Source organism: Macaca mulatta, chromosome 3 (assembly GCF_049350105.2).
Source record: "Macaca mulatta isolate MMU2019108-1 chromosome 3, T2T-MMU8v2.0, whole genome shotgun sequence".
Lineage (NCBI taxonomy): Eukaryota > Metazoa > Chordata > Mammalia > Primates > Cercopithecidae > Macaca > Macaca mulatta.
In genome coordinates, this window is record NC_133408.1 from 21587254 (window position 1) to 21613282 (window position 26029).

Genomic DNA, 26029 nt, shown 5'->3' on the forward strand with positions numbered 1-26029 from the left:
TACATACATAATTTTTTAAAAGTAAAAATATATATATAATATACCTTATAACATGCAGTTAGTACATTCCTCAGACTAAATCTAAATATAATATTAGACCTTAAGTGCACTGTACAAGTTTTTTTTAAAGAACCATTGCAGAAAATATGTGGACTGTTTTCACAATGTGAGTCATCACCCCAAATTTGTTTCCTTAATTCGAAAAAGGGCACCTTATAGTAATAGCAAATACAAACAGCATGTTACTGACGATGTAAAAATAATTAAAACTTTACCATTTATGAAAACAATTCTTAATCACATAGAAGAAAACAAATTTAGGGACAGTTCATTATCAATGACCTGGGCAATTACCCTATTAAATGTATTATTAATAGAGTGCAGATTGTGTTCTTTCTTTACAGGTAGATACATTTTGATCATTGAAAGTCCTTTTCATTCAGTCTCTAACGAGAATTTTTAGTGAAAAATGTCCAATCTCATTTTCTAAATTGAAGGCACACTAAATTTGCTCTTTCACTAACAGCATAACGTGTAGCAGCAGCCTTAGGAGACAATCTGCGTGCACACGTGTGAATGTACACACACACATACACTGAAACCCTTGGGTACTGCCAAGATGTCCATTTCAGCAAAGAGCTTGATTAAGTACTTCTGGATACTTGACAAACATGCAGCTATTACATTGCCTAGGCCTCATGAAAAGAGCTGATATTCTTGTTAAATAAGGATTCCGTTTGAACAGTAAAATCTAGTATAACAGTATTGGGAGGCAATAGGACTTGCAGTGTCAGAGTCTTGAGTTGGGGTACTCTTCGTTATCAGTCCCAACACTGATATATATTCATTATAGCAAACAATTTGAAAAACCTCTCCAACAATTTTTCAATAAAATTGATGGCCGTCATCTCATAGGATATTAAATACTATTCCACACTCGTGAACTCCTGAATGATACAGACCAGAGTTTAAATTCCAGCTCTGCTCTGCGCTTATGAGCAAGTTACTTAGCCTCTCTGGCTGCTTCCTCATCTGTAAAATAAGGTTGATAATAATTCCTAACTCGGAGGTATAGTACAAGCATTAAATAAGAAGGCATAAAATAACTCTTATCAAAATTCCTGGAACATAGTAAATGTCAGTGGTAGCTTTTTTTTTTTTTTCTTTTTTTTCTTTTTTTTAATGGAGCCAGGATCTTATTAGAGAGACTTTATCAGCCTGTCTCAAGATGGCCTGAACAATGTATCCTTAAAATAATGAATATAATAAGCCATATAATGAGATACAGTCCTAAAGCCATCTCTCTTCTCACACCGTCTCCCACCTGTCCCCAGAAACTTGTTAGTCTTTCTTTTTACAGACATGTGCGCGCGCACACACACAACTACTGAAAACATCTAAAATTCTCAAAGGATTTCCTTTTGTTCTTCAGGCAGTCCTCATTATCATAGTTTCAAATGCTTGCCAAAAATGTGTTGTTTTTCTCAAGAACAATCAGGGAAATCCAGAGGAGGGTCTGATGCCCATTTTTTAAATTTGCATTGAAAAAAATAAGCATATCAGAGTTTTCCAATATGATATACTCTTGAACAGCTGCAATTTGCCTTAAGACATTTTTATTCTTTGGTTTTCACATTCACAAAACGTAAATGAATGGCTAGGCTGCAATGAAGCTGTTGTTACAGAATTGTGCTCACAAATCGTGAAATGATCTGGCTGGGAGCATTAGCGTTAATGACATTTGTGTTTGTTCTGCTTTTTCCTGACTGCCTGAGAAGGGCAGCCACAAAGAGCGGCATAGCATGCAGTAACCGCCAGGAAGCCTTTGTGGCCATCAGTCTGCCTCTTCGTAAATAATACCTAGATATAATATGTAGATAAAATACTGTAATATTTTTAAAGAGACACAGCAGGTCTTATAAGACTGTATGGATGTATTTGCAAAGTGTGAAGCTGCCTTCTAGTATATTTTTAACTAGCTTTATAGAGGCAATGAGGAAGCCAATTTAAATGCTGAAATTTAGATTAAGTAAGTATTTCATTAAACTTACAAACCAGTTCTTGTCAGGCCTCTTATCCATATGTAAAACTGGTGTACTGCTGATTCCTCATTACCTTTGACCTGGTAGAGAGTTTGTACAAGGCAGCACTGTTAATAGTTTAGGTTTATTACAAAGAACACCAGAAGTAGCAAACTCAAAAATCCCAGAGGTCTGACCATTCTGTTTCTCTCCTCTTACAGCAAAGGATTAGATTCAAAGCTACTGAGATCAAAAGAATAACTCATTGCTGCTTACATTTTATTTTAACTCTATTAAAAGTTAAAGATAAGATAATCTATTTCTTGTTTTTAAATTACTAAACGGCCAATGTAAAATGTTTTTAACACTTTATTGATGAAGTTACTTTCCGATTAAGTAAAGGTCCATTGGAAAAATTGGAAAGTATTTGCAATGGATTGGGAAAAACACTACTTTGTTTTGTCGGTGTGTATTTTTTTTTTTTTTTTTTGGCAATGATATCATAATTGCCTTTTAAAAAAGAACTGTATTTTAATGTCTGCTCCCTGTGCCACTTATTTTTTTAGCATTAATTTATACTAAATCAGCTTCAATCTTTTAAAGCAGATTAAGGTTTATGTCACTGAAACTAGTTTTGTTTAATCTTCCTAAAAAATAGGAAAGGTTTTATTACTGTTTTTAAATAATACATGCCTATTTAAAAAAAAAAAGAGAGAAGAAGAAGAGTGGGGAGAGGCAGAGAAACTTACAGGACTATATCATTTGTAAGTTTCTTTCGCATAAGTATACTCATTTGAACCCTGGAAAAAACCATTTACTCTGTGACACAACTGAAGTTCAGAAAGAATGTGATTGGCCCCAGATCACGGAGAAAGTAAGTGGTGACGTTAGCAGTGGCCCCTGGGACCACTAGCTCCTCAACCTGCATTTAAACCACAGGTCCACTTCACTTACTTCCCCTGAGTTGCATATACATTTTCTAATAATGTAACTATTGATGTATGTGCTCACCACCACCTCAAGGTACGTGTTTGCCCTCGTGCATGTGGTTTGGTGTGTTCTTAACTGCAGTTGAAGCACTATTTGGGTTCCTCATCATCAGGAAATTCTCAAAAAGTACAATGACCTTTCAACTAACTGCATTTTACAAGGAGTAATAACAGTTACTCATTACAGGTTGTTGCAGATAAGAAAAAACATGAAGTATAGAACAACCAAACTTCATTGTCAAAATGTATTTGGGAGTTGCAGAAGAAAGTGAAGTATGTCTTCCTCTAAATGCACTAGTGGAAAACTAGAGAATAGTCATTCTCGCATCAGTTACTACGGAATATTTAATCATAGGATATTTAATCAGTGCAGTTCTGTAGTATTTGGTAGTGTCTGAAACAGGCTTTAAAGGTTATTTGTTCCTCACTATAATTAGAAGATGCAGATGTTAACATTTCTATTTCCATATGGAGAAGCAGCCACAGAAGTGGGCGCTTGCCCAAGGTCACAGATGTTGTCAATGTTGGGCCCAGGCCTAGGATCAGATGCTTCACCCTCCTTTTGGCTCCACCATGCTGCCAGTCTCTACATGAGAAAGGACCAAACCACCTTACTCTTTTATTTCATCCAAATGTCCTAGTGCTCCCCGAAATATTTTCTCATATTTTGGAGACTTGGCTTACTGCCACTTTTTTCCTGCCTCACTGTTTCTATTAACATGTGTCATCCAAAACTGATTTGGACTGAGAATCCCACCTTTGAATGCCTGGCATGTGTGCATCAGTAAGCTGGATGGTTTTACTGAAATTGTTAGGAGCCATCTCATCGAGCACACCGTGTCTCCCTCAGCACCTGTGCTCACTTTGTCTTACCTTCTTCCCTTTACACTTGCCACCTTACCAAAGGGGCTTCCCCCTGTGCCTCCACCCCATGGCTTCATTTACCCTATGACCATTTATTAATCCTAAAAACTTCGCCTTTGTCCCCATTCCTTGTTTCTTCAAACACCAGTGTAAACAAGGAAGTATTTTCTGAGCATCAGAAGTGCTTTGGAAAGGTCAGATGGTGGTGAGGAATATCGTACTGTCCACACTGCTTTCTTTGGGTCAGACCCAGAACACATACAAAGGAAAAATTGGGAACAATGGCAAATATAAAATGAAATATCCTCATTTCACACGTTTCAGCTGTGTGTCATCTGTCAAATGGAAACCAGCCTTTTTGAAAAAGAGAAAGACAGACTGCGGTTTCCCTCTTCTGCCCTCATACTAAGGACAAATTTGATTCACTCACTAAATGGCAGATGATGTGGTAAAACTTGGCTCTCCTGATAAATTCATATTTGCACTTCCCCTGGAAATTTAAGAGTCCTTTTGTAGTTAATTAACTGTAAAATAAGATAAGATTGGGCAGTTGTAAAAGGAAGTATCTTTAAGGTTTTCTGCTAGGCTGGGAATATTTTATTTCTAATCAAAAGCCAAGAAACTATCTCTAAACTAGCTCAGAGGAAAATCCACCCTCCCAACCCCTCTTCTTTGAAGTTGCTGCCTATCCTGGTGAGGGCTTTTATTAGAAAACTAAGGAGCAGGACTGGCACATCAATAGCGATCAACCATTTAAAGTGCTGCCCCTCCTGGTCCTCGATGCTCGGGATTAACTCACTGTGGTTCCTTCCTGGCTGCTCCTTTTTTGTAACTTGTTTATTGCATATGCTTTTTTTTCCTGCTCGACTATGTTCGGGAGCCACGACTTACCATCTCGATTTGTCTTGTTTGCTTTCTGTGTCTCTTGCTTCCTGTGCCCAGTTGAGCCTGTTGATGCCCGCCCTGCTGCCGACCGAGGACTGACCACTCGACCAGGTATTGGAACCGCTTGACTTCTGCCTCTCCGCATCTTGTGCCTGAGCTGAGCAGACGTTGTCTCCTTTCTGCATGTTAATAAGCCTCTTACTGCTTACTGTAGAGTAGAACCTGAAGTGACCTTAGAAACCACACTTTTAAAAATTCCCCTTGACTTTTCCTTACTTTTCATTTCCGAAATTCCGAGTGAAGTGATTGGTTTTTTGTTTCTGAGCTTTCCTTCTGAAACCTCAAAGAGAGCCCTTCCAAATTTGGCTTTTTTTTAATTTTATTTTATTTTATTTTTTCTTTAAAACAAACAAACAAAAAACAGAGAAGATTATATAGCTCCTGTCCTTACAAACAGAAGCCCAGACAGATGTAGACTGTCCGGTGATGACTTGGATACCAGTGTGAACATCTCTCCTTTCTTGTTTGGTGTCCAGATGGGTCACCTTCTAACTAAACTGCACTCCAACTTCAATCAGTTACTGAAGTAGACATGATTTCCTGAAAATACCAGAATTGGTTTCTCTCCAGAGCCAGAAATATATCTTCTCTTTTGTGGGTTGTATGTACTTATTCTCAATGAGTGGCTAAAGTAACACAACAGATGTAGATGCATAATTTTGCACATAAGCCCTTTATTTTTTTATATTACTTAAAAATCCCATTAACACTGAAATAGACACTTATTTTTTTTACAGTTTCACAGGCATTAAGAAGAAACACATTTTTATTTTATGAATAATGTCGTAGCACAGCAGAAGCACATACGTGCCTGGTGTCTACTCCATGAACAGCCTCACCCAACTGAGAGTAGCCAACGCTTTCAGTGAATCAAAAAGAGGAAGAAAGTTATTGAATTGACAAATCTGTGTATTCCAGAGAGATTTTAATCCTAAATAACACATACTTTCCCGTATTTATTTTCTTCTTTATCCTCATCATGTCCCCAGGCAATAATCAAAGAACAGGGAATGAACCTTCTTCGAAGATATTAATACACAGAGGTCAGCCTTTGCTGCCTGGTTCAGATACAGTCAGCAGCAGAGCCAGAAGGAGACCCACGCTGTCCCTCACGCTTCCACCACAGGCTCAAGCCATGACCGCCTCCTCCAAGCACAGTCACTCGTGAAGACTCAGAGTCTGCCTTGTGGCATCTTCATGCCTTTATGCTGCGATTAACAATGGCAGCAGAGACAGTAGCGTGAGCCGTCTTGACAGCTGGTCTCGTTGATGTTATGAATTTCTGTCTGTAGGCTTTTAAGGGGAATTTAAATTATAGTGAGTCAGAGACAGTTTCAGTTCTTCTGATGTCCTCCTTATTGTCAGTGTCATGTAAGGGAATCTCAAGGAGCCAGGAGTTGACATTCCTGTTCTGCTCAGCCAACTTGTAAGGCCTCGGGCTGACGGTCAGTTCAGTTCTAATTGCAACCACAGCCAGCTGAGGTTGGTCATTTGCCTTGGGACTTTTTTCATGGTGCTTCTCACTTTAAAAGATTTGCTTTTCATCTACAAGCATAAAACGTAACTTAGAAAGTGCTCATTTGACTCATTCAGTTTTATCAAATTTCTCCATTGGGCCAGCAGAGCCTATATGTTACTATTGAAATCTCCAGGAAGAGGTGACACTACCAGTCAATGTTTTTTTTCTTTTTTTTAAAAAAAAAATTGTTTTTTGGTTTTTGTTTTTTTGAGAAGGAGTCTTGCTCTGACATCTGGCTACCCAAGTCCAAGTTCTTATGACTCAGACCAATCGCAGGCTAAGAGAACCTGAAGGTGAAATAGAACCATTGCCTGTGGTCTTTGTGGAAAGCTGGGAAGGTAGGGATAGGAAAATGAAGTTCTGAATAGCAAAAAGGAGAGAAGGTAACTTCACAGTCTACAAGCCAGGTATAGATTGACATTGATTATGGATCTCTCTTCAAACAGGTTATCAAGTGGAAGCTTTTTGAACACTTGGATGAGGGAATGGGGCTATGTCACAACCAGCGTGGATTTCCTAGGTTTTGTCAGATTATCCTTACCTTCTCCTTGTATGGGCTGTGCTGTTAGACTGGCACAGCATATGCTGTGGACATTGTGCTTTTCAGTGTCAGCAAGATGTGTGACAAGTTTCCCAGCATCTCATAGACAAGACTGAAAGAGTGATTAGGCCAAGAGCAAGAAGTAAATTCCCCTGGGAGCCAAAGGAATTGGGAATGTGTAGCCCAAGTAAGACAAGAACCAGCAGGAGCATGCCTCTCTTTAGGGATGTGATGCCTGTTCAAGGTTTTACTGTGGAAGGGAGAATTAGGCTTGCTCTGTGTTGAATCAGACTTCAAGGATGGAAGTTACAGGGAAACTGATTCTGGCTTCATGTAAATAAGGCCATTTTGGCAGGCAAATCTATCAAAAACTGGAGAGAAATTGATACATTCCTCTGTGTTCAAACAGGAACTGACAGTCTGCCCCTGGGTGGGAACACCGCAGAAGAGATGACTTCAAAGCCCTTTTCATCCTAAAATCTGATGTTTGATAATTAAATGTTATAGCATGGACACTGACATTTATATTTTGTACTTAGTTTTTGGTTTTTAAATGACTTTGCGTTTTGTTTTAAGCTTCAAATTATTATTTGAATAATGAAATTCATCAGAACAATTCGTATTAAGAATCATATAGCAATTTATAGAGAAGGAAGAGTTTGTAGGTTATAAAATCTGTTAGTCGCTAAGAAGCATTTTAAAAATTATGTACTGTAGCTCTTTATTCAGCAGACGAACCAATTACAATCTGTGTCTATAACTAGAACACTTGACTAAAATCATATAATTTTTACAACGCTTCACTGCATAGATACATGAACATAATTTATTTGTAGTTGGAACAAAGCCCCAAAGTAGCAGTTTTGTTCCACTAGGTAATTAATGCTCATTTTTAAAGCCTTTTATTGTTATTTCTGAAGTAATGAGTGCCCATGGAAAAAGACACATAATAGGCTAAACAATGAGCCCCTAAGCCAAGCCAACATATTCCAGGAACAAATCCTTGCCAACCTCTCAACCAGCATTTAACTTCTGCATTTCCCCCATTTTCAAAAATTATAGCATGTAATTAAAGGCAGCAGAAGGCTTACGTTCAGGTTTCCCTTACCTTTTCATTTCTTTTTGTTTAAAATAGATAGTAATTAAGGATTTAAATATAGGGTATCATTTTTCTTGAAGAAAGTCATTCATCAATTTTCCTCTAACTTCAGGCCTAGAAAGAAGTTTGGGGTAGGCTTTGTCTTACAATGTTATTATTTATGAGTAAAACTAATTGGTTGTCCTGCATACTTTCATTGTGATATAATACAGGTTCTGGGTTGACAAATATCAAGACAGAGGAGATCTCTGAAGTGAAGATGGATGCAGAATTCCGACATGACTCAGGTTATGAAGTTCATCATCAAAAATTGGTACGTAAAATAATTTACCTCTTTCCACTACTCTGTTTGTCTTGCCAAATGACCTATTAACTCTGGTACATCCTGTGCTAGAAATCAAATTAAGGAAAAGATAAAAACAAAAATACAATGCTTGCCTATAGGATTACCATGAAAACGTGAAGAAAATAAATAGGCTAGGCTGGGCGCAGTAGCTCACGACTGTAATCCTAGCACTTTGGGAGGCTGAGGCGGGTGGATCACAAGGGCAGGAATTGGAGAACAGCCTGGCCGACATGGTGAAACCCCGTCTCTACTAAAACTACAAAAAAAAAAAATTATCTGGGTGTGGTGGCATGTGCCTGTAGTCCCAGCTGCTCGGGAGGCTGAGGCAGGAGAATTGCTTAAACCTGGGAGGTGGAGGTTGCAGAGAGCCGAGATCATGCCTGGGCAACAGAGCGAGACTGTCTCAAAAAAAGAAAATTAAGAGGCTCTGTGTGTAGTTCTTTCAGACTACAGGGCAGCTAAGTTCGTGCAGGACTCGGGACTTAAAGTAGAATTAATTTCAATATAGCAGCCACTTTAATTTCCACTGTGTTTTCTGGGAAAATAGGTTTACTTGAAGGATCAGAGTCAAACGCGTGCATACGCTGCTTGGTTTTCTAGAACACTTTATATAGCTTAAGTTCACATCTGGAACTGTCTTCCTTTGCTCATTCATCTCTCCCCCAGCTTTTTCTTTTCATTCCCTCCCCTACCTCCCATGCTTTAACTTCTCTTGCAAGAATAAGATCATGGGGTGAGCAGGACCCTGTGATGTTCCTGATAGTGTTATTCATGCAAAGAAGACAGCAGCTTCCTTTTCAGATGAAATCACTTTTCCCCCCTAATGTTAGAATTGGAGTAAATCAAAAGCCACATCTCTTTTGTGGTCAGCTCTAGTAGTTACATAAAATCCTTTACCAAAAGCTTAGAAATTCAGATAAATCAAATAGTGGATTCTGTTAGGGTTCCATCTTATCAGTAGGTGCAGTAAGGGGTTAAATTAATAAGACAATTTTATCACATTCAGTGGTGGACAGAAAAATGGTAATAAAATTTCCATAGCAATTATACTTGAAGTTATCTCAGGCACTTCTTTTGTTTGTGTGTGTGTGTGTGTGTTAGCTTTTTTCAAGCAGAAAATGTCTTTTCAGTATTCATAAGTAAAGTTGATAAATCCTAGTATTAATCTCGAAAAGAAACACCTTCAAATTATTATTTATGCCTCACTTGACTCTTAAATAATTGTAGCAAATAAAAAACTGACTTGGGATTTGGATTTGCATTCTTAACTCCCATCGTTCTTTTTTTACACTAAGACATTTAGCTTTTTGAAGCATGGTTTTCATTGGCAAGATAATCTAGTATCAATTATTATAAAATCAGGGTTTCTCTTGATGAGGCTGTTGCTGAAGAGGTTAATAAAAACTGGGAAACCGCTGAAGAGTTCAGAGTTGGTAGGGCAGAAAGCTGAAGATTAATGTACAGAAAATTTGCATTCACTGGGGCTTGTGTCATATAAGCCCATCTCCACAATTACACTAACGCCTATAATGTGACAGTGACTAATGGCAGCGGCAGCAATTAGGAGAATCAGCTCCCTCTACTGAACTAGTTGATAAGATAATGTACTATAATTAGTGCAATGAATATCACAGAATTACAGTATTTTCTTAAAGGCACAGGAATATGTCCAGACTTGCATTTATTCCTGATTACCTCACACTAGTATATTAGCTAATTAATGATTTGCTTTTCATAAAAATATTGAGCTAGCATATTTGTTTAGTAAAGGGAATAATTATGAACAATTTCTCATTTTGTTATAAACCATGAGTAAAACACTTTTAGAAGTTGCTTCATTTGCTGTATTTTATATTGCCTTCCAGATTGCTAGTATGTTAGTTTTAACTTAGAAGAATCAGTCATTTGACTACCTTGAGGCTATATTGAAAGAATTTTTTAGGGAGGTAGAGGCATACCTTGGAAATTTCAGAACACCACAGTAAAACACATTTTGCAATAAAATGTCACACAAATTTTTTGGCTTCCCAGTGCATATAAAAGTTATTGGCCAGGCGTGGTGGCTCATGCCTGTAATCCCAGCACTTTGGGAGGCCAAGGCGGGTGGATCACAAGGTCAGGAGATCGAGACCATCCTGGCCAACATGGTGAAATGCCTTCTCTACTAAAAACACAAAAATTAGCCACATGTGGTGGCATAGCATATGCCTATAGTTCCAGCTACTCGGAAGGCTGAGGCAGGAGAATCTCTTCATCCCGGGAGGCAGAGGTTGCAGTGAGCCGAGTTAGCACTCCAGCCTGGGCAACAAGAGTGAGACTCCATCTCAAAAGAAAAAAAAAAAATTTATATTTACACTATACTATAGTCTGTTACATGTGCAATAGCATTATGTCTAAAAAAAAGCCATGTACCTACTTTAATTACTTTTATTAGTAGAATATTTTATTACTAAAAAATGCTAATGATCATCTGAGTCTTCAGCAAGTCCTAATCTTTTTGCTCACGGAGATTCTTGCCTTGATGTTCACTGCTACTGGCTAATCCAGGTGGTGATTGCTGAGGTTTGTGGTGGCTGTGGCAATTTCTTATGAAGTTTGCTGCGTCGATTGACTCTTCCTTCCATGAAAGATTTCTCTGTAGCATGTGATGCTGTTTGATAGCATTTTGCCCACAGTAGAACAGCTTTCAAAATTGGAGTCAGTTTTGCAGATCTAGCCACTGCTTCATCAACTGAGTTTATGTGATATCCTAAATCCTTTGTTGTCATTTCAACAATGTTCACAGCATCTTCACCAAGAGTAGATTCCATTGCAAGAATCCACTTTCTTTGCTCATCCCTAAGAAGCAACTCCTCATCCATTCAAGTTTGATCATGAGATGGTAGCAGTTAGTTCAGTCATGTCTTTAGGCTCCACTTCTAATTCTAGTTCTCTTGTTATTTCCACCACATCTGCGGTGACATCCTTTACTGAAGTCTTGAACCCCTCAAAATCACCCATGAGAGTTGGAATCATCTTCTTCCAAACTCCTGTTATTGTTGATGTTTTGACCTCCTCCTATGAATCACGGATGTTCTTAATGGCATCTGGAATGGTGAATCCTTTTCAGAAGGTTTGCAGTTTACTTTGCCCAGATCCATTAGAGGAATCACTATCTATGGCAGTTTTAATAGCCCTACAAAATATATTTGAAATATATTTTGAAGTAATAAGAGGCTGAAATAATAAGACTTGAAAGTTGATCCATGGGCTGCAGAATGAATGTGGTGTTAGCAGGCATGAAAACAACAGTAATCTCCTTATACCTGTCCTTCAGAGCTCTTAGGTGACTAGGTGTTTTGTCAGTGAGCAGTAATATTTTGAAATGAATCTTTTCTGAGCAGTAGGTCTCAACAGCGGGTTTAAAATATTCAGTAAACCATGCTGTTAAGAGATGTGCTGTCATCCCAGTTTTGTTGTTCCATTTATAGAGCATGGGCAGAGTAGATTTAGAATAATTCTTAAGCACCCTAGGACTTTTACAATAGTAAATCAGTCTTGGCTTCAAAAACTTAAAAGTCACCAGCTGCATTATCCCCTAACAAGAGAGTCAGCTTGTCCTTTGACACTTTGAAGGCAGGACTTCTCTCTAATGATGAAAGTCCTAGATGACATCTTCTTCCAAATAAGTCTGTTTCATCTCCACTGAAAATCTGTTATTTAGTGTAGCCACCTTCATCAGGAGTTTTATCTAGATCTTCTGGAGAGCTTACTGCAGCTTCTACATCAGTACTTGGTGCTTCACCTTGCACTTTTGTGTTATGGAGACGGCTTCTTCCCTTAAACCTCGTGAAATCAACCTCTCCCAACTTTTTTTTCTTCTGCAGCTTCTTCACCTCTCTCATCCTTCACAGAATTGAAGAGAGTTGGGGGCCTCGTTCTTGATTAGGCTTTGGCCTAAGAGAATGTTGCGGCTGGTTCGATCTTCCATCCAGACAACTAAAACTTTTCTCCCATCAGCAATAAAGCTGTTTTGCTTTCTTATCATTTGTGTGCTCACTGGAGTAGCACTTTTAATTTCCTTCAAGAGCTTTTCTTTGCATTCACAACTTGGCTAACTGGCACAAGAATCTTGGCTTTCAATATGCCTTGCTCACTAAGCTTAATTATTTCTAGCTTTTGCTTTAAAGTGAGAGACGTGTGACTCTTCCTTTCACTTGAACAATTGGAGACCATTGTAGGGTTATTTACTGGCCCCGTTTCAATATTGTGGTCTCTCAAGGAATAGGGAGCCTGGGAGTTGAGGGGCGGAGTGGCCAGTTTGGGGGGCAGTCAGAACACACACAACATTTATTGATTTAGTTTGCTGTCTTTATGGGCATGTTTCATGACACTGCAAAACAATTAAAATAGTAACATCAAAGGCCACTGATCACACAGATCACCAAACAGATATAATAATTTTTAATGTTTGAATATTTAAATAATTACCAAAATGTGACGCAGACATGAAGTGAACCTGTGTTCACTGTTGGAAAAATGGCACCAATAGACTTGTTTCATACAGGGTTACCACAAACCTTTAATTTGTTTTGTTTTCTTTTTAAAAAAAAATACTATCTGTAAACACTACTGTGCAATAAAGCTAGGTATGCCTGTATTTTCATTAAGTTGCAGAGCAAACATGATAATGTTTAGCTATAGTTTTACTTCATCTGGCATAAGATCAACTCCTTATATAACAAGATGATAAACGTTGTGGTGTGCTTCTATCATTTCATTCAAGTAGATAAAGTTGAAAAATAATGACTTGCTTTTATAAACAGTATGAAGCAATGTAGTGCAATAAATGAAATTTTATTTCTTCTTTACAGTGTTCTCAAAATTCTTTTTATGTTTAATCCAAATAAAGAGCAAAAATAAAGCAACATTTCAGATTTTGGTTTCTGGAGACAAGAGTAAGAAAGCATGAGTTATGAGTGACTTAAAATTCTTGTTGCCTATACTTCCCTTTGAAATAACATTATGCTTTAAAAAGCATTACACTGCTAAAGGTTAATTAGAATTCTGCTGAATTACTATAAGTAACAAGATACCTTTTTTTCTATTGTTTAACTCCTTGGTTTCAGAATACCTATTCCTGTGCATTAAAAGTGTCCCTCCAAGGAAATTAGGACATCTACAGGGTTGAAAAACACCCAAGTCTCAGTCACTTAGAGTCAGACATCAGGGCTCAGAGTTTCAAACCTGCTGTGACTGGGAAAATGCTGACCTCCTTTCATTAGTATGATCCGTGCCTTTCCAGCTTTTGATAGATACAAGCGCCATCTTCCCACCACTCACCAAATGTTCCACCTGTCAGAGTTTCAGGTCGCTGCAGACTTTGGTTTTGACATGTGAGGGGAAAGTAGACTTCCTCAGACTGGGGAAGCCACATGTTGTACATCGTTCTGTAAACTATGATTGTCATTCTTAGTAAGGAGAATATGTGATTTCTTTTCTTTTTTTAAGTAATCATCAAATACATGACCAAACAGCTGGCCAGAGAATATACTGAAACTTTTCATATAACCTCATCCAAATGTCCCCTGCATTTAAGAAATGAAATTCTTCTAATTGCGTTTATAAATTGTAAATTATATTGCATTTACAAATTAAAATTATTTTTCTTAATTTGTTTTCAAGGTGTTCTTTGCCGAAGATGTGGGTTCAAACAAAGGTGCAATCATTGGTCTCATGGTGGGCGGTGTTGTCATAGCAACAGTGATCGTCATCACCTTGGTGATGCTGAAGAAGAAACAGTACACGTCCATTCATCATGGTGTGGTGGAGGTGGGTAAACTTGACTGCATGTTTGCAAGTGGGAATTAAAGAAGACTATGAGAGAATTAGGCTTAGCTTTTTGCTAAGAACTAGCTAAGTATCTCTTTCAAAAAATGAATCAATGTGCTTCCATGGTGCTTGGGTTACAGCTGTTCTTTCTTGTTTTGCATTTTGTTCATTGCAACTTATCGTGAATATTCTGATCAAGGTATTGAGATTGCGTGTTGTTATCTCAACTTATAATTTGTTTTGAAGTTATCAAAATAACACAAATGATAATGCATGACTTTTAAAAAGTATGATTACTCTTAGACTTTTTTTTCAAAGACAACAAAAATCAGTGTGAGAAGTTAAAAATAAAAACAGAAGTAGGAAGTTGCTTTTTCCAAAAAAAACTAAACATATTTATTCCTGGATTTCTTATGTCTTAAATAGTCTGGCCTCTGAATACAACCAGGTAATAGTAAATAATGTGATTTTTCAGTGCAGACTTTTACCCTTTCAAGTTCCTCAGGAAATCACACTATACCAAATGGCCCACCAAAACATAAATGATTGTTATTTGAGAGTTCTTCAACCCATTACCCTGCACTTCCACCTGAAATATCTTAGTTTCAAGGTGCTATACAAAAACAAGAGAGAGAGAAAGAAAATTTACAAATAAGTTATTTTTATGCATTTAAAATGCCATTTGGATGGGGGAAAAAGTGTTAAAATCTCACGGTATATGCAACTTTTTAGGAAACTGTCTTGCAGAAAATATAGTATAAACATAGCTTTTATATGCACAGGGAAACTGAAAAATTTGTGTGACATTTTGTTGTGATATTTTAAGAGTTATGGAATTTTTAGGGCTGAAAGATATATTGATGGTGATCAGTCAAATTCATCTTCTCATCTTGTAGATGAGGGAACTGAGGCCAAGGCAGAAGTGTTCAAATTACGCAGGGTCAAGCTCAGAGTCCATATTTCCCCTCATATTCCCCACTGCTTTTTTTTTTTGAGACAGAGTCTCACTCTATTGCCCAGGCTGGATCTTGGCTCACTGCCACCTCTGCCTCATGGGTTCAAGCCATTCTCTTGTCTCAGCTTCCTGAGTAGCTGGGACTATGGGCACACTCCACCATGCCTGGCTAATTTTTACGTTTTTAGTAGAGACAGGTTTTCACCATATTGGTCAGGGTGGTCTTGAACTCCTGTCCTGAGGTGATCCACCCACCTTGGCCTCCCAAAGTGCTGGGATTACAGGTGTGAGTCACCACGTCCAGCTCCCATTGCTTTTTCCATCAGAGAAAAGTCCAGATGTTGCTAGGGAGCTAAAGATTCCACTGTCCCCAAGGAACTGTGCTCTAAACCATTCTTGATTAGAAGAGGACAGAGTTTAAATAAATGAAATTTGTGGTGAAGCCAGAATTTCATTTTGCTCAGCACTTAAAACCTCTGCAGACTACAACAGAAGCTGCTGATGGAAGTTAGGTTTGAGCCTTATTTCCCCATTCATACTGACGTGGATGAGCAGTGTGAGGACGGAAACCAAGAGGAGAACAGGTAGCAGGGTGGAAAGGAACGGATTGGCTCATAGACCAGAGTGTGAGCACATAAAAGCAGTGACCCCATTGTCACGTTCGGTCATTGCACCTTTTGGAATGGTATCTAAGCTTGTGTCCCTCAAAACAGTGTAAGATATGTTCTCATTAGTATCAGTTTCTTTCATTTCTGCTCTAATTAATTTTTTTAAAAGTTTTAATTCCATATTTGAGCAAATAAAGATGTCCTCATACTTGAATAATTCAAGAGCTCTTTTTTGCTGTTGTTTTGTTTTGTTTTATTGTTTTGTTGTTGATTTCTTTTTTGTTGTCGTTTCTTTGTTTTTTGAGATGGGAGTCTCGCTCTGTTACCCAGGCTGGAGTGCAGTGGCATCATCTCCACTCACTGCAACCTCTACCTCCCAGGTTCAAGCGATTCTCCTACCTCAGCCTCCTGAGTAACTGGGATTACAGGAGCACACCACTATGCCTGGCTAATCTTTGTATTTTTAGTAGAGACAGGGTTTTGCCATGTTGGCCAGGCTGGTCTCGAATTCCTGGCCTCAAGTGATCCACCCTCCTCAGCCTCCCAAAGTGCTGGGATTATAGGCATGAGCCACTGTGCCCGGCCTTCAAGAGCCCTTTTTAATTTATTTAATATAGTTCTATCTTTGCTGCCGGTCTATCCGTTGAAGTTGCCTGTCTTTGATGCCAAAGGCCAAAGACTTGGCTTCCTAGGGCTTCCATAACAGAGTAACACAGATTGGGTGGATTAAGCAACAGAAATTTACCTTCTCACATTTCTGGAGTGTAAGATCTAGGTATCAGCCAGGTTGGTTCCTCCCCAGGCCTCTCTCCTTGGTTTGCAGACGGCTGTCTTCTCCCTGTGTCTTCACGTGGCCTTCACTCTGTTCTGCTGTGTCCTAACCTCTCTCTATAAGGACACCAGTCATATTGGATTAGGATCCCCCCGATGACCTTGTTTAACTCTAATTACCTCTTTGACCCTATCTCCAAATACAGTCACAGGTAGAAGTACTGGCAGGTTAGGACTTCAACATGTGAATTTTAGGGGGACACATTTTAGCCCATAACAGGCCCCAGGGATGCTGAGCATAAAAGCAAGGCCTCCACCAGGAGCTCTTTCCCCTGGCTGTGCATGAGACTTACCAGGTCCTACCTCAGACCTAGGGAAACAGAATTCCCAAATAGGAGCCTGAGAATCTGAGTGTTGAAAATTTCCCCAGATGAATGAGACGTGCAGTAAGATTTGAGAATCACTGACACATCATTGTAACACTCCTTCCTTTCAGTTCTATGCACAAGCCTTAGTTGCCTCCCAGATGACCAATTGCCCTTTAAGTGCTCTTCCAGCTGCCTGAATTAAAATGGTTTTTTTATTTAGTCAGTTACCAAGCAGTGTCTCATTGGACTTAAAATGTCAGAGGAGAAGTTGACATTTTGACCCAGATTCTGAAATTAATTTTTAAGCCAGAAGGTATCCTTGCAGGAGCAAAGTCGGGAAAGATGGCTGTTCAGCTCTTCTCTAGATACTCATTTTGCTGTCTACTTGAGAGCAACTGGAAACCTTTCTAAATGAAGGGCCCCACCTCGTTTGTGTTTTATGTCCTCTCATCTCCTTCTTCCTCTCAAGACCTTTGTGGCTGTCCTTCCTGAAAGCAGCCCTCTGTCCAGTGCTGTGGTGTGTCTGTACAGCAGTGTTGAAATAGACCACGTTCCCCTTTTCTGTCCTCAAAAAAGGTGTAGTCTAGCTGGGATGGTAGAACTTGAACACAGGGAGTTGCAACCCAGCCTATGCATGTTCTCAGCTGGGAGAGCACTGTGGGCTTTCAGAGCACCATTTTTCTCAGCATCCCAGCGTCTGCACGGAACGGAAGTGATGCTTCTGAAACATCCTCTTCCTACTTTAACAGGCTCTCTCACACTCAAGTACATGGAAATACCTTTATTTCCGGCTCTGGCTAACCTTCATTAATCAGTAACCCTACTTCAATAAGAACAAAAATGAGTACATGAATATTTCCAGTTGGACTCACCTCAGTCAGTCAGAACAGAATACCACTGTACTTACATACCATCGGTGCATGAAGAAGTCATGATGAAAGCATTGGTTTCCAGGAAACTGCTCGTTTTTAGAGTGAAAAATGCCTGCCGAAGATCACAGAGATAGGAACCCTAGGAAAAAAACCTGAGAACAAATGTGTAAATGAAACAAGCCTAGAACAGTCACATACCACTTCACACTGGAGATAACATTCTGAGAAATGTGTCATGGGCGGTTTCATCGCTGTGCAAACATCATAAAGTACACGTACATAAATCTAGATGGTAGCCTGCTACGCACCTGGGCTACACACCTACAAGCTATTGCCTCTAGGCTCCACACCTGTGCAGCGTGTTGCTGCACTGAATACTATAGACAGTTGCAACACACTGGCAGGTATTTGTGTATCTAAACATAGAAAAGGTACAGTAAAAAAATACAGTATTAGAATCTTATGGGACCACCATCATGTTTGGTCTGTCATGGACTAAAATGTCAGTATATGGCCCATGACTGTATTTTTATTGGTAGAGTTGTTAGCATTTGGAAATGAACACTTGCTACTTTTGTTTTCTTAAAAAATAATAATAATAAGCAGTACATACTGAGTTACTGATTTACTTAGCCATAAGGCCAGAGAGTCACTCTGTGAGCCGCTGGCCGTGCTTTCCCAAGGAGGTAACTGTGCCTTATTGGTGCTTCAAGCAGTGAAGCAATAGCCCTTTATTATTACCACTCCCCAAATGCGCCCTCCATGTCAGAATACCCCTGTGGTGGCTGGAAATCTCAGCACTAGCTGAATCACCCACCCTTGCTCCTGTTTTAGGACATTCCTGCAAAGCCCACTGATCCCAGGATCTGTTTAGTGCAAGCGGTACTTTTCTACATTCACATACACAGACACTGGATATTTAAAAACACGTATTGTAGCTCTTTCTGCTACTCTCCCCAGAGATGTCACCTTTAATAAGGAGAAGTTGGGGGCACAGCTTCTCTTTATTATAGGATGTGAAAAAGTTTTCCTGTCACAGATCTGATCACTGGAACACCAGGAGTCTCCCCGTCCCACCTCCTGGTCATCTCATTAATGACCTAAATAAGAAGAGAGTTCCTTATTTGGCTTTTATGGAGGTATGGCATATGACTTCTTCTGAGAAATGTGCTGTCATACTAGTGACTTCATAAAAAGATGTCCTTAGAGGTCCTTTCTTCCCAGCCAGAAACTGACCCACAAGGGTACAGATATACTGACGTCGGCATTGTAGAGTAGTTGGAGAGAGTGGTCAGGTTGAACAGAAAGCCACGATAAGGAGAAGTGAGGGTGGGTGCAGAACCTAGGAGTGGCTTCCTGCTTACAGAGCAGCAGGAAGAGAAATTGGAAGATCAAAGGAAAGCATCAAAAATGATTACAGGCCGGGCACAGTGGCTCACACCTGTAATCCCAGCATTTTGGGAGGCCAAGACAGGTGGATCACTTGAGGCCAGGAGTTCGAGACCAGCCTGGCCAACATGGTGAGACCCTGTCTCTAATAAAAATACAAAAAATTAACCAGGCATGGTGGCGTGCACCTGTAGTCACAGCTACTCAGGAGGCTGAGGCAGGAGAGTTGCTTGAACCCCGGAGACGGAAGCTGCAGTGAGCCAAGACCACACCACTGTACTTCAGCCTGGGTGACAGAGCAAGATTCTGTCAAAAAAAAAAGATTATGAAGGGATAGCAAAGGAGTTCCTGAACCTGCCTGAAGAATTGCTTGATGTTGGCAATAAACACAGTCAACTGCTTTCTAGTTTTATATATAACTATAAAGAGATGGCATCAAAATTAGGAAAACAAGCATCTACACAACTAAGTAGCAAGCAATTACTGGGAGGTTACTAGGAGAGATAAGTCACTAGCTTGAAAACTTCCTGGCTGTTTTCTTTGCTTTTATTTTTTTTTTCCTCATATTTGTGGCTCCTTTGATGTGTCACACTATTGTTGTGTTGTACGTCTTAGTTCCCTTACCCTCCTTTACTTGTCTGGTCCATCTCAATGACAGGATTCTGTCATTTGGCCTGACTCAGTCCGTTGTATAAAAGGACATCTATCAATCCGCATCCTGCTGGTTACTGTACATAATAAAATGTAAACGTTGTGTTTCCTGCCTCTTCTCCTAGCTCACACACCTCCATGTAAAGGGACAATAGGAGGAGACCTGGAAACTAAGGACACCCAAATAGAATGTTGTCCCTGCAGGCGGATAGCTGAGCTCTAAATTACTCTGGATACAGTGAAGGACTAAATGGTTCCAATGAATCAGGTTCAGGGAGAAAGGGAGAAAAGGGTAAGGGGGTATGGAGGTAAGCCAAAGAGTGTCAAAAGTTCTCCTCAAAGCTATTTTGGGGCAAGGCAGGGTCAGGCTGTTTGGGCTCAGCTCTTTTCAGCGTGTGTCATAGGCAGCAGCCAGCTGAAGCCGTGCCGCCATGCAGTACAGGGACCCAGGTCTCAGGAAGGTGCAGCGTACTGAGAACCAAATGAAGACTTCAGATCAGTTCCTGCTGCTGTGTGTTCCAGGCAGTCTGGGAAGAGAAGGACTATTCAGTGGTTGTAGGTATGTGTGTCTTCATCCCAGAAAGTGACAGATGTTCCTACCTGGTTGGAAAAATGGAAATTCTGTCCCTGACTTGTCTTTTTTTTTTTTTTTTTTTTTTTTTTGAGACAGAGTCTTGCTCTGTCGCCCAGGCTGGAGTACAGTGGCTGGATCTCAGCTCACTGCAAGCTCCGCCTCCCAGGTTCACACTATTCTCCTGCCTCAGCCTCCCAAGTAGCTGGGACTACAGGTGCTGCCACCACGCCCGGCTACTTTTTTTGGGTTTTTTTGGGTTTTTTTTTAGTAGAGACAGGGTTTCACCATGTTCGCCAGAATGGTCTCGATCTCCTGACCTCGTGATCTGCCCCTCTCGGCCTCCCAAAGTGCTGGGATTACAGGCGTGAGCCACCGCGCCTGGCCAACTTCATTGTCTTATTCCTTCCAGAACAAGCACCACGGGCTCAAACCTCCCCTGGCTCTGCTTTAAGAGGAATAATACTGCGTCCATGCAGAGGCCCTGTCTGCACAGGGGCATGGTGGGGCTGGCCTTCACCTGGTGGCCTTGCCACTGCTGTAGCTTAGCAATGAGGAAGAGATTGGTGAGCCTGCTGGAGAGGAAGGCTACCCTTACCTGCTGCTCTTCCTTTAGCAGTAACTTTATCCATAGACATGAGTACTCAGTTTTTCACATCTAGCTTTCAAGGGCTTAGAGATTAAAGATCCAATCCATACTCCTTGGATGCCCTTTTGTCAAGATAATCCCTTCTGTAGCTCCTGAGCCCTCTGAGGTATGGCAGGAATGGCACAATGTAACTGTCCTCTCAGTGGCAAAAGGTAATAGGGTTAGCAAGTAGCGAAACAGAAGCCAAGAAAAGACAGGCCTGGATGGTGCGCCAGCCTTGGAGCCTCGCCTCTCTAGCCAGGGACTCAACTATTTGGCTTTGGAGTTTGAAGGGGAGATAAACCTATCAAATTGCCAGGTGTTCCCCTGCCCCTGACGCATGCAAATGATTGTTGACAGCGAGTGTGGTGGTGGATGTGCCTCCTGGAAGAGATGAAAGCGTAATATTCCAACAATGAAGCAGCATGGGGGCTTTCTTCTACAGTCAGAAACGTAGCAGCTTTGTGCTTGATCTCCTAAGCAAGATCATTTTTTTTAACCTGGGCATTCTTTGAGATGTCAGTTACGAGGTGGCGGGGAGCAGAAATGATGCCCAAGTTCGAATGGCATACTGCTGCAGGTAGGCTGTCTCCTGGCACGCAGATTTACAGGGTGAATGAAATCTCTCATGATTGGTGCTAATCTTTAACCATGGTGTTTTAACTTACAAGTTGGAGGCTAATTACACAGTTACCAGTTAAAAGCCAGGTGACCTCATTTGTTGACAACAGTGCAGATCAAAGGAAAGAGGAGAGGATGAGGAAAACATCTGTGATTTGCTCACAGAGGGACAGGGAAGCTGAGCATCCATTCGAGTAGTGTCCTCTGAGGACTGGCCTTGGTTAGAGCTTGTTGGTGGGAATGTGCTAAGGGGAGATGCCTAGGTCTGTCTTTGGAGTAACATGAGAGTTTGGCTGCAGGGGAACTCAGGCAGCTCTGAGCCATAGGATGGTAGATTAGAGGGATTCACAGTGGCACACAGTCTCTCCATAAATGGGAACTTGAAAATCAGGGCACGTGGCCGTGGTGACTCACGCCTATAATCCTAGCCCTTTAGGAGGCCGAGGTAGGCAGATCACCTGAGGTCAGTTCAAGACCAGCTTGGCCAACATGGTGAAACCCCGTCTCTACTAAAAATACAAAAATTAGCCAGGCGTAGTGGCAGGTGCCTGTAATCCCAGCTACTCGGGAGGCTGAGGCAGGAGAATCACTTGAACCTCAGAGGCAGAGGTTGCAGCGAGCCGAGATTGCACCATTACACTCCAGCCTGGGTGACAAAAGCAGGACTCCAACTCAAAAAAAAAAAAAAAAAAAGAATCAGGGCACATGATGGAGGGAACACTGTCCCAAGGGACGAGGGAGCTGTATATCTACCTTTTCCAGCTGCCTTGGGATGAGCCACTGCTAGTCATTCCACCTCCTTCCCAGACTGAAAAGAGTCAATCACTTCATGAAGGGGGGCTGTACAAAGGGACCACGGGGGACCTGATTATACTGACAGATTTTTTGAAACAGAGTCTCCCTCTGTTGCCCAGGCTGGAGTGCAGTGGTGCGATCTCAGCTCACTGCAACCTCTGCCTCCCAGGTTCAAAAAATTCTCCTGCCTCAGCCTCTAGAGGAGTTGGGACTACAGGCATGTGCCACCATGCCCAGCTAATTTTTTTTTATATATTTTTAGTAGAGATAGGATTTCACTATGTTGGCCAGGTTGGTCTTGAACTCCTGACCTTGTGATCCGCCCACCTTGGCCTCCCAAAAGTGCTGGGATTGTGAGCCACCACCCCTGGCCTTTTTTTTTTTTTTTTTTTTTTTTTAAGATGGAGTCTCACTCTGTCGTCCAGGCTGAAGTGCAGTGGCACAATCTTGGCTCACTGCAAACTCAGCCCCCCAAGTTCAAGTCATTCTCCTGCCTCCGCTTCTGGAGCAGCTGGGATTACGGGTGTGCACCACCACGCCTGGCTAATTTTTGTATTTTTAGTAGAGACAAGGTTTCACCATGTTGGGCAGGCTGGTCTTGAACTCCTGACCTCAAGTGATGCACCGACCTCAGCCTCCCAAAGTGCTGGGATTACAGGCATGAGCCACCGCACCTAGCCATATTGACAGATCCTTTAGTCTGAATTATTATCAGCCAGTGTGGTCTAGTCATGACATATCTAGCTCCATCTCGAGACCTCATGTCTTACTGCTGACACCACGTCCTCACTGGTACTTTTTCTTCTTTGGCTTCAGGGGCATTGCTGTGTAGGCTCAGATCTGTGCCAGACAGGGTGTGTAGGGGGAAAAACTGCATAAGTGGGGGAATGTCACTTAGCAACACTCAGCAAGGGGGAATGGGCCTGAAGTATTCTCCCAGAGGTGAATGAGCAGCCCATTCTAGGGAATATCCCTTTGAAGGACTATCTTCTGTATGGTACATCCAAATTTTTCTCTGGAAAACATGCCTTTTCATTGTGATGATTTTGTATTTATTCTCTTCCATCTTACCATGGTTTTACAAAAAAAGGAATTTTAACAGACAAAAAAGTAAGCCTTTACTCATTCAGCAGAGTTAAGGACCTCCTGTCTTCTATGAACAGGGAGAGGTATAACAAATATAGTAAAACAAGAACAGCCACTGCCCAACCTGCAGAGTTGTAGTGGTAAGTACCCTGCCCAACCTGCAGAGAGTAAATTCCCCACACAGCTCTAACAGTGACACGGGAAGGAAAACGTCTTCAGTTACTGGCCTCACCTTAGTTAGAGGTAAAGCAACATATTAACAGAGAGGGTCTGATTTTAAACTTTTAGCTGAACATAATTCTATAGTATCTTAATTCTCAGTTTTTTAAAAACTACATAATCTAGAATGGGGTCGTCCTTGCTCTTCCTTTTTTCTTGTGCCAAATAATAGCCCCCTTTGGCATATGTATGTTATTGTTTTAATTAAGTGATTCTCAAACCTCTCTTTAACATTTTAACAAACATAAAATTTGATAGAAACGGGCTAGACTAAAATCAGCATGGGAAGATATTCAGCGGTCTAGGAAATCGAGTATTTTTCTACACAGATTTGAGTGTCACCCAAGATACAGTATACTTTGCTGAATCTCCCTCCATGATACTCTTGTGGTTTTATCTATCTTACCAAAACACTTCCAAGTAAAACAGGCTTTCATTGACACCATTTGTCCTTTATTGAGCCAACAGCGGAAGAAAAAATACCATTGCACTGGGTTTATCCACTTACTGTGGAGCTGGGGAACCAGAAACCACCACTGGACACCTCATAAGCGCACCAAGGTTTCCACCGCCACCTGGTGGCTAGATGGAGCACAGCATCTGTATAACTGGTGGGCAAAGGTGTTCTCCAAGATGTCAAAGTGGGGGAGAAAATCATGGGTGTTCTGCAACGAAGAGTACTGTACTCCTTATCTTTTTACCGCTTCTCCATGTTCACCCTTAAAGGATTGATTTTTATTTTTTACTCAGCTCTCCTCTTCCTTGTTTTTCAGGTTGACGCCGCTGTCACCCCAGAGGAGCGCCACCTGTCCAAGATGCAGCAGAACGGCTATGAAAATCCAACCTACAAGTTCTTTGAGCAGATGCAGAACTAGACCCCCGCCACAGCAGCCTCTGAAGTTGGACAGCAAAACCATTGCTTCACTACCCATCGGTGTCCATTTATAGAATACTGTCGGAAGAAACAAACCCCTCTGTTTTATGATTTACTCATTATCGCCTTTTGACAGCTGTGCTGTAACACAAGTAGATGCCTGAACTTGAATTAATCCACAAATCAGTAATGTATTCTCTCTCTCTTTACATTTTGGTCTCTACACTACATTATTAATGGGTTTTGTGTACTGTAAAGAATTTAGCTGTATCAAACTAGTGCATGAATAGATTCTCTCCTGATTATTTATCACATAGCCCCTTAGCCAGTTGTATATTATTCTTGTGGTTTGTGACCCAATTAAGTCCTACTTTACATATGCTTTAAGAATCGATGGGGGATGCTTCATGTGAACGTGGGAGTTTAGCTGCTTCTCTTGCCTAAGTATTCCTTTCCTGATCACTATGCATTTTAAAGTTAAACATTTTTAAGTACTTCAGATGCTTTAGAGAGATTTTTTTTCCACGATTGCATTTTACTGTACAGATTGCTGCTTCTGCTATATTTGTGATATAGGAATTAAGAGGATACACGTTTGTTTCTTTGTGCCTGTTTTATGTGCACACATTAGGCATTGAGACTTCGAGCTTTTTTTTTTGTCCACGTATCTTTGGGTCTTTGATAAAGAAAAGAATCCCTGTTCATTGTAAGCACTTTTACGGGGCGGGTGGGGAGGGGTGCTCTGCTGGTCTTAAATTACCAAGAATTCTCCAAAAAAAATTTCTGCAGGATGATTGTACAGAATCATTGCTTATGACATGATCGCTTTCTACACTGTATTACATAAATAAATTAAATAAAATAACCCTGGGCAAGACTTTTCTTTGAAGGATGACTCCAGACATTAAACAGTCAAAGTAATTCTGGGCAGGGAGAGAAGAGGCAGATTCAATTTTCTTTAACCAGTCTGAAGTTTTATTTATGATACAACAGAAGATGAAAATGGAAGTGGCAATATAAGGGAAGGAGGAAGGCATGCCTGGACAAACCCTTCTTTAAGATGTGTCTTCAATTTGTATAAAATGGTGTTTTCATGTAAATAAATACATTCTTGGAGGAGCACCATTGTGCTGGTGTGAATGATTCTATGGTAACAATATTGACCATTTACTGACCTACAGTAAGAACTGTGGGTACCCAGTGAGAAATCTTCTCATGTTGAGTACCCACACCTGTTGTGTCTTAATTGCAAGTCTGAGTAGGAAGTTAGGGCCAACTTGTGTCTCCCAGTGCTGGCAAAATATTTCCTAGACCTCATTTACAGTCTTTACTTGATCTAAAATATTTTGCTTCCATATTTTGGCCCTCAGGTTTGACCCAAATGAGAGACAAAGGGAAAAGCTCCAGGGAAATAAAAATTAAGACAGCTGATTGTTATCTGTAAAACAGAGTTTCTTTTTGTTCTCTTTGGTTTTGTTTGTTTGTT

The 26029-nt window shown here is 40.6% G+C and overlaps 1 protein-coding gene across 12 annotated transcripts in view; it reads left to right on the forward strand.

The window, feature by feature from the left end:
- The window catches only part of APP (amyloid beta precursor protein), a 286555-nt gene extending 260890 nt beyond the window's left edge, over positions 1 to 25665 (forward strand). For 6 of the 12 annotated variants that reach the window (XM_015133068.3, XM_015133070.3, XM_015133072.3 and 3 more), the window contains 4 exons: positions 4817 to 4870; positions 8191 to 8291; positions 13989 to 14135; positions 24443 to 25665. In XM_015133068.3, coding sequence (XP_014988554.1) covers positions 4817 to 4870; positions 8191 to 8291; positions 13989 to 14135; positions 24443 to 24544 — 404 coding nt within the window. In that variant the 3' untranslated portion in view covers positions 24545 to 25665. The remainder of the gene's footprint in view (positions 1 to 4816; positions 4871 to 8190; positions 8292 to 13988; positions 14136 to 24442) is intronic. The other 6 variants (XM_015133069.3, XM_015133071.3, XM_015133073.3 and 3 more) reach the window with 1 other exon arrangement.
- The last annotated feature ends 364 nt before the right edge of the window (positions 25666 to 26029 follow it).